Source organism: Pteropus alecto, unplaced genomic scaffold (genome assembly GCF_000325575.1).
Source record: "Pteropus alecto unplaced genomic scaffold, ASM32557v1 scaffold61, whole genome shotgun sequence".
NCBI classification, from domain to species: domain Eukaryota; kingdom Metazoa; phylum Chordata; class Mammalia; order Chiroptera; family Pteropodidae; genus Pteropus; species Pteropus alecto.
Genome location: NW_006434835.1, coordinates 23,163,113 through 23,174,747, shown reverse-complemented (window position 1 = coordinate 23,174,747; position 11,635 = coordinate 23,163,113). Strand labels below are relative to the sequence as shown.

The 11,635-nt window shown below is 33.5% G+C and overlaps 1 protein-coding gene across 2 annotated transcripts in view; it reads left to right on the top strand.

The window, feature by feature from the left end:
- Window positions 1–11,635, top strand: part of HEATR5B (HEAT repeat containing 5B) — a 75,163-nt gene that overhangs the window by 35,075 nt on the left and 28,453 nt on the right. For both annotated transcript variants that reach the window (XM_006910387.3, XM_015588215.2), the window contains exons 20-24: window positions 240–429; window positions 2,082–2,251; window positions 7,570–7,714; window positions 9,036–9,275; window positions 9,758–10,009. In XM_006910387.3, coding sequence (XP_006910449.1) covers window positions 240–429; window positions 2,082–2,251; window positions 7,570–7,714; window positions 9,036–9,275; window positions 9,758–10,009 — 997 coding nt within the window. The remainder of the gene's footprint in view (window positions 1–239; window positions 430–2,081; window positions 2,252–7,569; window positions 7,715–9,035; window positions 9,276–9,757; window positions 10,010–11,635) is intronic.

The window sequence follows — 11,635 nt, the reverse complement described above, 5'->3', positions numbered from 1 at the left end:
TCTCTCTCTCTCTCTCTCTCTCTCTTTCTTTCTTAAGGAGAACTCAAATTTATTACACACAGTCCCAGAGGAGCTAGTGCTCTGAAGATCTGGGCCTTATTTCTTAAGGAATATAATTTTAAGTATTTCTAGGTCTTTGATTAAAAACTAAGATGATAGAATTTACTAAAATTTAGCTTAAAAATTAATTTAATGTACTGTATTTCTTACAACTAAAATAAAATTATATTTTATTTCAGACTTGGTCTCTTCATTCACTTGCTTTGATAGTGGATTCTAGTGGCCCAATGTATCGTGGATATGTGGAACCAACATTATCTCTAGTTCTTACCTTGCTTTTGACAGTTCCACCTTCGCATACAGAAGTTCATCAGTGTTTGGGTAGATGCCTGGGTGCTATAATTACTACTGTTGGCCCTGAACTGCAAGGTAAGTTCATCTTAAATTAAAGGAACTAGAAAGATAATTACTATCCTTCAGTTTCCTGAATGGCATCATCATATTGCTAAAAGAAATAAATAATAATTATTATTATTATCACGAATTATTATAATTATTATTAATAATTATTAATTATTATTATTATTATTCTTGTTACTATGTACTGAATACCTGCAACTTACCGAAGGCCTGGAACCACTCCGCTTTTTGCGTGTCCTATTTTGTGTAATTTCTACAAACCTATAACTGACAGTGTTTTCTGAAGTTTTGAGCAAAGAAAACATTTCTAAATAAAATTTTACTTGAAGCCCCATGAAGATAAAGATAAAAGTGGGATTCCTTTGGCCTGGAGTGCCATCTGTTATTTTGCTTCACTATTTTTTTTGACCCCTAAAGATCAAGAAAATAGCTTGAAAAACCAAGATGGATAGTATTATCTAATTTTTCCCTGAGGAAACAAGCTTAAAGAGGATAAGTAACTTTCCTACTCAGCAAATGAGTGGTAAATTTATGATCCTAAGGTCTGTATTCCTACCACTCAGTTTGACTGAAATAATTCCACTAATGGTTAAATTAAATAAACACTCAATTCAGCAAATTACTGTGAATTTATCCTGAATGTATAAGCTACTTTCCAAGTTTATTTCAACATTTATTAAATGCTTTTAATGTGTCACGCTTTTTATAAACAACTCATTTGATTCTGACAACTATCCTGGGATAGATATAGCTCTCCATTTTGCAAGTGAAACATTGAGGCTGAGAGAGGTTAAGAACTTTTCCAAGGATATATTTGTCTATAGTCAGTGAGTGGTTGGAGTCAGACATGAAGCCCAGATCCATTTCTTCTTCTTGCATTCTTAACCACTATGGACGGATAATTTTAAAAGGAAAGAAGTGAAAACAAAAGATCTTAAAGAAGAATGCTAACAATGGAAAAATATGTGATATAGACTTGTTTCTTTCATGGACTCAGCAATCTCTTTGAGAAAGTTGATAGTCTTTTTTTCCAATGAATACCCGAAGGATATGGAGAGAATAAATATACACCTTTAATTAGGTATAGATGTTTACCAAGTGCTTTCTGATGTGATGATGATAAGGCAAAGCATATATCAAATTAGAATGTGACTCTTATGTGACTCTATATGTTTGGTCTTTATATGTATATAAAATTATTTTACATTTGTAAAAATTTTAAATCAATTTGGCAATTAAGAAATTTTTATATAGACAGTATAGAATACTACCATTTATTTTTCCTAATTACCTCTGTAAAAGTTGCTATTAACTTATTAGGAAAATGGAATTTGAAATAATTATGTAATAGAGGTAATAATGTTGGTCGAACAGAGAACCAGAGAATAAGGAGTCTTCTGGCTCTTTCAGATAAAAACAATGATGGGTTTAAAAGACAATATAGTTTATTGAGGAATAAATATAAACCTAGCTAAATCTAAGAGAGATGCATTATTGTCATCCATATACAGTCATTGAAGTCATTTCTATGGACTGTAGACTTTTTGTTAATAGCAATTAGAAGGAGGGGTTATTTAGAAGTCAATTGTTTTCTAGGATTATTTTTTATGATAATAAAATAATTGTATTTTACTATTTTTTTTTTTAAATTTTACTACTAGGGAATAAAGCAACAATTTCCACAATTTGTTCTTCTTGTTTGGTGGGTTGTGCAATTACCCAGGATCATTCAGATTCCCTCGTTCAGGCAGCTGCCATATCTTGCCTTCAGCAACTTCACATGTTTGCACCACGACATGTCAATCTATCTAGTCTCGTTCCTAGCCTTTGTGTAAGTATAAAGCCTGTTCCATTCATTGATTTATTTAGGGATCCCCAAATTTGTTTCCCAAAGGATCAAACTAGGCCAAAACAAAAAAATATGTTTCCTGGATGGTGACTTCTAGAGTTGCAATTTCAAAAGTCATTTTCCGACAATTTTATTCACTGATTTTCTCTTTCACATCTTAGGAAATATTTTCATAAACCATTTATTTCTTGGCTGAGAATGCATAATTTTAGCTTTTCCCACTCAGATTTTATTTCCTAAAGTTTGATTAATAACTTCTGAGGATCTGTTGCTATCATCATTGTCATTAATTTATTCACTCAACAAATATTTATTGAGAACCTGCTGTATGTCAAGCACCACGTGGACCATGAGGGATATATTTGTGGGTGAGAAAAATGAAGTCTCTGTTGTAATGAAGTTTATAGTTTCCAGGGAACATGGTCAGCAATAATTATTTACAAATCAGTGCTAGAAAAGGCTACAGGAGAGCATTTAATGGCCGAGCCTTTCGTAGTCTAGGGATTCAGAAAAGATTCCCCTGAAAAATGATATTTAAGATGTGCTCTGTAGGATACAGAGGAGTTAGTTTAGAGAAGAGTATGATATTGGAGTAGATAGCATTTATTTTTAGGCAGAGGGAAAAAGATGTAAAAGGCCCTGAGATGGGAAGGAGTGTGATGCTTTTAAGGAACTGTTTAGTCATCTGGTAGAGTGGTACAAATGGAAGCCCAAATAGATTGAGTAAAGATGGAATATACACAGAAACTTCTTTCCAGAAGTTTGACTGGAAAGGAGAGGACAGAGGATACTAGGTCAAGGGGGTGATGGGGTCAGGAGAGACTCTTTTTTCTCCTACAGTAGTGAGACATGAGCATGTTTAAATGCTGATGAGATGGAGCCAGCAGGGTGGAAGAGTTAAAGGTGTAGGGCAGAGAGGGAATGATCAGTTATCCAGGGTTCCTAATGGAATAGAGTTTCCAGGGCTTAGTAAGGGGATATCTCTTCCAGTGCAACATAAAGAGAGGAGGAAAGGATGACCATAGATATAGGTGGGTTTATAGATTTGGTGGCTGGAAGTTGAGGGAGTTATCTAATGACTTTTACTTTCTTAATCAAGTAAAAGGGAAGATCAAATTCTGTGAATGAGGGAACAAAGAAGAGGGTCAGAAGTTTGAGGAGAATGGGCTATGAGAGATGAGAGTAACTGGAGAAATATAAGGTTCTGTGGTAGTACTGAGGGTTCAGTAGAGGTCAGTGGCCCTCTTTGGCTCCACTGTGTAATTAATGATGGTACCAGTCTACCTCGTGAGATTTTTTTCAGCACCTGTTAACAACTTGTGTGCAGGCATTGAGCAGCCAGATATTTTGATACATTCACAGTTGGGCTTTGGCCAAGCAGATTCAATTAAATGCCAGGATGACTGAGGCAAGGATGTTAACAAGACAGTGTTGAAATAATGGATTATGAAATGTCATTTGAATAAGGGAGGAAGGTAAAGACAGGAGGAGGCTGATATATGGGGACAAAGGCACTATAAATGTAACCATGGAAAGATATTGCTGAGGAGAGAGAAGAGAAGGTAATCCAGGATGTGGTGAAGGAATTGAAGGCTAAGATATTAGATCTCATGTGGTATATTTAGCTTTACTCAACAAGATTTGCTCCTGTTTCACTACAGACCAGAGGGAACTGAACTAGTCCTAGATTGTCAAGGAGTTTGAGTGTGCCACAGGGAAGAAACCAGATGCACGTGAAATGGGAACAAAGACCATCCTTAAAGAAAATAGTCAACTAAGAGTATACATTAGATTGCATCCTGCAACAATATATATAGCATCCTGCCAAAAGCCATGGTCTAATACCCAAGCTCCGAGGCCATAGATGGCACCTCTTAAACAAAGTGAACTTGTTACATGATACAAGCTTAGACAGGCAACTAACAAATGTGATGAAAATGCAGACACGCTCCTCAGTTGTCCGGTTCCTCCTTTTTTTTTTTTTTTTCCTTAAGGGTAATAATACTATGGAGGTTGACCTTATGAGATAAGAACACATTTAAGAGGATCTGGGGAAGTAATAATATGACTTTTTTTAACCTTGGTGTAGGTTATCAATAAGCCATAGGGAACGCAGTGTGTTTCCTGTGTGTTAACACAAAATAATGTCTCCAAACTGATTTCCTTAGTAGAACCTCAAGGGTTTTATTACTTGGCACGTTGGAGCACTTTCCTGAACCTCTTCCGAAAGACTGAGTGGTATGATTAAAGGCGGCTGGTGGGAAGGAAATAGCATGGCAGGATAAAGATGAGAAAAAAGGCCGTTCAAGTGTTGTCTTGTTTCCATATTGACAGAAGTCCTTTGTGCTGTCTTTATTACCAGATCTTTTGATGCTCGCTGAAAAATAGTCTACACTTGGGTTCATCCAAATTAGTGAAATCAATTTAGATTTTTATAAATTTCATGTTCCTTTCTACTTAATTATTGCCACCAGAAGTGGTTGTATTATGTGATGATTCCATGTGTAACACAAATGAAGTGTGATTTTTTTTTTCCAGCAACTGTTTTGAGAGGTAAGTTACACCATAGTAATCTTTCTTAAATGATAAAATAGTATTAAAATTTGTATAATGATAAGCTATTCAAAATGTGGTTTTGAAAGAATAACCACCACTCTGAATTATTGCTATTTCCCTTCTGGCAAGCAACTGCTTTTTATACAATGTGACCAGTTATTCATTCTCCTGTCCTGACAGAATTATTCTGCGCATAAGCATTTATGTCGTCTAGGAAAATGGTAGATGTCAACGAGAGGAAGACTTGAGCTGAATGCCCAAGTCATCAGTGACAGAGCAGGAGTGTCCAGTTGTCCAGGATGTAAGGAGATGGTAGGAACAAGCAGAGATAGCAAGATGACATAAAGTGTAAAATAACAGGGGCTTTTCCAGAAAGGTAGAGGTCTGATGTAATAGAAAGCAGCACAGTGTGCCTGAGGCTTGTGGAATATAAGTAAAAAAGTGTCTTTGGAAAACAATTAGGCCTAATCTATAGAGGTTGAATACATACAGTATGACTCAGCAACTCCGCTGTTAAGTAAGTACCTAACAGAAGTCCAGGCATATGTATGCCAAAAGACATGTATGGGAATGATCGTTGCTATGTTATTTATTATACAAATTTTAATACTATTTAATAGCCAAAGAACAGACAACATAAATGTTCATCAATCAGCAGAGTGCTATAATTATTTAATAGAATACTATACAGCAATAAAAATGAATGAACTACTGTTACATGGAATCAATTAGATGAAAATCACAGACATATTGCTAAAAAGAAGCCAGATACAGAAGAGAATACCACACAATTCCATTAATATAAAGTTTAGGAACCGGCTAAACCAAACTAAGGTGGATGTCACGATAGATTGTGATTTTCTCTAAGAGACTAGGAAGGGACATGAGGAAACCACATTTTTTTTTTAAATCAAATTTAGTATGTTTTGTTCCTAATATTTTGTGGGTTTTATCAGAAAATGTCAATGGAAAATTTTCAAACAAATACATTTTTTACTTTTACCTAGTTTACAGTGACTGTAAGGTACCATCGATTGTAATTTTAATGTCTAAGTATAGAGATGTTAAAATAGAAAAAGAAATACACCTCAGAATCATTGAAATGGAGTTTTTGAAAACACTTTGTAAACTAAAATATTTTATTTCTTTCATTTTCCTTTTGGCTCAGCCAGTCAACATTTGTTGAAGGTATTTTCTTAGCTACAGTTCTATTTAATTATAATTAAATTACATTTTTATGGTATTCGTCTTCATACATATTTGGTCATTTGATTCTTACCACAATTGCGTAAGATAGGCAGGGTAGACATTGTCCCCATTGTACAGATAAAAAGGAAGAAACTGAGAGACTAAATGACTTGTTCTTCCCATTTCAGATGAACATGCGTAAGCTTTCTAGTTTTAGGATATTTGAAAATTCTAAAATGTATTTATTTTTAGGATTAGAAGTGAATAACATTTTGCTGAAAAAAAATTTATGTTTTGTCCTTTGTTTTATTTTTTTAAATACTTGGTATAAATTTCATGAGCTATGAATTTTATGCAAATATATGAGTTATAAATGCTATGTTAATATAAAACATATAATCTATAATGGTATATTAATAATGCTATATTTTTATTGCAAGAAATATACTATCTAGTATTGCGAAGGGGTGATGTAGTCCACATAATTATTCCGCCCTTCATCATTTCTAGATAGGATTTTTTCTAAAATGTATTACTCAATTCTGTGCTTAAAAAGCAGCATGTGAAAGATAATTTAATATTGTCTTAATCATATTTATAGTAATAATGATAATAGCTAATATTGAGCAATTATAATGTGTTAGTCACTGTTCTAAACAAAATACTTATATTATTTCATTTTCACTATATTCCTGTGAAGAATTACTATCTCCATTTTCCAAAAGAGGAGACAGGGCACAGATTAAGTAACTTGTCTAAGGTCACACAGGAGTAAGTGACAGAGCCAGGATTCAAATCTCGCTTGAGCTCTTAAATCATTAGGCTATGCTGTGCCTTATACTTTGCTTCACATATCAGAGTGTACTATATTGATTCTTTCAAGAACTTTTGAGATAAAAGGCTCTATTTTGCAGTTCTTTTCAGATGATTTTGTTTGCTTAATTTTGAAAATTTTAATAAATACCCTCCTTTGCTTTCAGTTTTTACTGTGCGCTCTGCCCCCTCAGTTTTCATTCACTGCATTTAATCTATGCACTTAAAAAGTTTAGATGGCAAAGTTTAGTAGGACCATGTGTAAATATGATATGCAAAAGATCCTTCTGGACTTTAAATAAATATATGATCTTTAATGCCCAGGTTTTGGGACAGTTTTTTTGACATAAAAAATATATGCTTTCAGTTTTTACTGTGCGCTCTGCCCCCTCAGTTTTCATTCACTGCATTTAATCTATGCACTTAAAAAGTTTAGATGGCAAAGTTTAGTAGGACCATGTGTAAATATGATATGCAAAAGATCCTTCTGGACTTTAAATAAATATATGATCTTTAATGCCCAGGTTTTGGGACAGTTATTTTGACATAAAAAATATATATATTTTTATATATTTTATTGGTATTATTGTATTTCCAAAAGGCCATTATTAGGCTGTAGTTTTTGAACAAATGAGACTGTTAAATGAAGAACCCCTTCACAAGTAAGGTGATAATATACATTCGTTAAACAAGTAAGATTACAGCTTTTTAAAAAATTTGTCTAAAATCGTTATGGTTTCCAGGTTCACTTATGTAGTTCCCATCTGTTGCTTCGACGAGCAGCTGTGGCGTGTCTCCGACAGCTTGCACAAAGAGAAGCGGCTGAAGTATGTGAATACGCCATGAGCTTAGCAAAGAATGCAGGAGACAAAGAGAGCAGTGGTGCTAGTAAGTTATTTTATCAGTCAGTATTTTTTTCGTTTAATATTTTGACATTTCAAATGGGTATTACTTATTAAGTCACATTTTTATGTTAAAATGTGGCCAATTTTCTTATTCTTTTAAATAAAATAAAAGTGTTACCGCCTTTAAAATTATGTTGTAGTTTTCTTGGCAATTTCACATTTTTACCTTTAAAAAATTTTTGCAGCTTAAAAAGATAGCAGTTAGTATCTGAATAATTCTGCCATCCCTTGAGGATGATTTATCTATATAAAGAATGACTAATTCCGGGAATATTGCTTTGTGTCACTAATAGACTTCTGAAAAGAGAAATGATCTATTTTGGGGGTACCCGAAGAGAAAGGTTCCCGTCTTTGACAGCAGTTAACTTTTTGTGATATAACTTTTCCTCTAAGAAATAAGGCCAAAGTAACAAATAAACTATGAAATGTCAGTAGATGATTTGGTAGCAAAAGGTAAATCTTTGATTTCTTCAGATCTTTCTGCTTTTTTGGAGTGTTTTAAGCATATCACAGCTGGTCTTCTAGAATCTAGAGATAGGTTGTTTGGGAACTTTTCAGAGCTTAATTGACAGAGCTCTTTCCTCTATGTGAGAGTAAGCTAAGAGCTTTCCAATGCACAGAAGTTGCTTAGGTACTAAGAAGCAAGATACCAAAATAACTTCAATTTTAGCATAGTATAATAAGAGTTCTATTAAAAAACATACTGTGTTCACTCTTAGGGCTGCCATTTTTATTACTTTGTTTATGAGAACAAAAACATTTTTCGATAAAGCAAGAACTTTAACTGTTACTATTTCATAACACTATTACTTTTGATTGTATGTTTCTTAGAAGGAATTTTCCACATTTTTAGATGAACTTTTAGGATACAATGCATTTATAATTTGTGTTCTGTCTTTATAGATTTTTTGAAAAATCTGAACTGTAAGATTTGAATCAGGTTTCAATTTATTCTTCCAACACGTATAGCAATAAGTTTTCAGTTCGTTACATTAAATCTATTTAGAAAATATCTGTTGCCCACACTTCTTAGAATCAAATATTTTTACTGAGCATTCCCTGGATATTTGTTTAAAATACCTCAGAATAATCAGTCTTAAAGATCAGGGTTTTACCTTTAATTGTCAGATTAAATTCTAATCCTCAAGATATGTAAACTGGAAGCCACAGATAAATTATATATATAGCTAGCTGGTTTTGTTGCTATTGTGAATTTACATGTAAGCCTTGTTCTTTAGCATAATTGTTATCTACAGTATACAGCAAAATCTTATACAAGTTCATCTGTAAAAATTGCTTTTCAGATGTCAGTCCTTTTGCACCTGGAGGTAGTTCTCGAAGTGATATCCATTGCCGACACCGAGGTGTTAACATAACAGAAACAGGTCTTGAGGGACTTCTTTTTGGAATGCTAGACCGAGAGACGGATAGAAAATTATGTTCCGATATTCATGATACTTTGGGACATATGCTTTCATCATTGGCTGTAGAAAAACTTTCCCACTGGCTAATGCTTTGTAAAGATGTCCTGGCAGCTTCTAGTGGTATGTATTTAAATAAAAAATATGTTTTCAAAATAATGGAAAACTACTACCTGATATCTATTTATATATACACATATGTAGATCTATGCATAGATATAGATATATATACAAATGTGAACTTACATTTAAAAATACTAATAATTTTTAATCTAGATTTCTATATAAATGTTGAAGGTTAAATTACATTGCAATCTAATGAATTTTTTTTTTGAAAATGACTAAATTCAAACTAAATTTTCATATATAAAAATCCCAGGTTACTCTGTAGTTAATATGCTATATGAAACTAGTCATATATGTAAGATACATTTATATTATCCTTTAGATTGATTGTCTAAAAAAGAGACTTGCCAATTCTGTTTTCAAAAAATGAGAATTTAGTCTTTTTAAAATTAGAAATCTTTTAACACTAATGCTATTTCTATAGCATCATTTTTGCTAATATGTCAGGTTGTTACAATATGCTTTTATTTTTGTTACAGATATGAGTACTGCAACTCTGTTAAGTAGTGGAAAAGATGAGGAATCTGAAAAGAAAGATGAGATGGATGATGATACCATGTTTACCACACTAGGCGAAGAAGATAAATCAAAGCCCTTTGTGGCACCTCGGTGGGCCACTCGGGTGTTCGCTGCTGATTGCCTGTGTCGAATCATCAATTTGTGTGAGAATGCGGACCAGGCTCACTTTGATCTTGCAATGGCCCGTTCTGCTAAACTACGAAACCCTACAAGTAAACTTAAAATAAGTACTTCTTTTCCTCAGAGTATTTTTATAGATTTGAAATATTTTACTGCTATATAACATGCTTTAGACTGTGCTTTTCATGGCTGTCTGTCTGTCTGTCTATCATCTATCATCTAAATCATTTGCTCTAAGGACATGGTGACAGTAACTTATGTTTCCTCAGTACATTGTCCTAGTTTTAACACTTCAGTGTTAAAAGTCTCAGATTAGCACTCTATTACAGAAATGGCGAAGCTTTTCGGTGCATAAAGTGAGTTTTGCAGTCCCCAGTATGGAAAATGTCAGAATTTTTGAATGCCTTGGCAGATTTCAAACTTGCAGATTTCAAACTGTTAGATTTCAGAAATGCTATTAGGTTTTTTGAAAAGGTAAAAATTGTTTATTACTGAAAGCGCTCACTGTTTTTATCTTTTATAAGCTTTTTATACCACACATCCCCGGGAATTTACAGAGATTATGAGCTTCAGTATCTTTATTTTACAAATGAAGAGACAGACAAGCTGAGAGAACTGTAGAGTAACAAACTGTCTCTGTCTTGTAATTTGTAGTCTCTTCATTACCCTGTCATTTTTTAAATATCTGAAGACACATTATATGTATTAACAATATTGAAGTCTATACATTAAAAATGCCTTTCAGCTTATTGTGTTTGAGAAACAGCAGAGTTCACAATGGATTAAAAAAAACAAACAAAAAGTAAAACAGTAGTAAACCATGTATAAAATGTGAATCTGAATATAGGATACCAACAAAGCACGATATGTCATTAACACTGTCTTTATTCATGTCATTATTTATCAAATATTTACTGAATCCTGTTCTTTGCTACACATTGGTAATACAAAGAAGAAAATAAACATAATCCATGCCTTTGAAAAATTTTAATTCTAGAAGACAGAGAAACAGATTTATCATTCACATAATTATATGTCCCAGTATTGGTATGATAGAGTGCTTTGGGGACATTAAAACGTAGTATTCATTTCCTGAATAGCCAGGGAAGACCTCACAGAATTTTGAAGCTAAATTTTAAAGACAGAGAAAGTGTTTTCAAGGTAGAAGAAGCTGGTTGTATTAGTTGTCTATTGCTGCTATATAACAAATGATTACAAACTTAGTGGCTTAAAACAACACAAATTTATTGACATATAGTTCTCTACATCAGCAAGTCCAACATTAGGCTCACCAGGCTAAACTTGAGGTGTTGGCAGGTCTGTGTTCCTTTCTGGAGGCTCTGTAGGAATCTTTTTTCTCTTTCCCAGCTTCTATAGGTGACCTGCAGTTCTTGGCTTTTGGTCCCTTTTCTTTATCTTTAAAGCCAGAAAGGCTGAATCTCTTTGTGATCCTTCTTTAGTTATCAGAGGAAAAGCACTCTGATTTTACAAGCTTGTGACTAAATTGGACCCATATGGAAAATTTAGGATAATTTTCCCATTTGGTGGTCCATAATTTTAATCACATCAGGGAAGTCTCTTGCCATGTAAGGTAACATATTCACAGATTCTAGGGATAAGAGAAAGGACATATTTGGGCACCATTATTCTGCCTACCACACTGGTTTATTATAAGCAGAGGGAGTGAGAGAATTTGTAAAGGCACAGGGATAAGTATT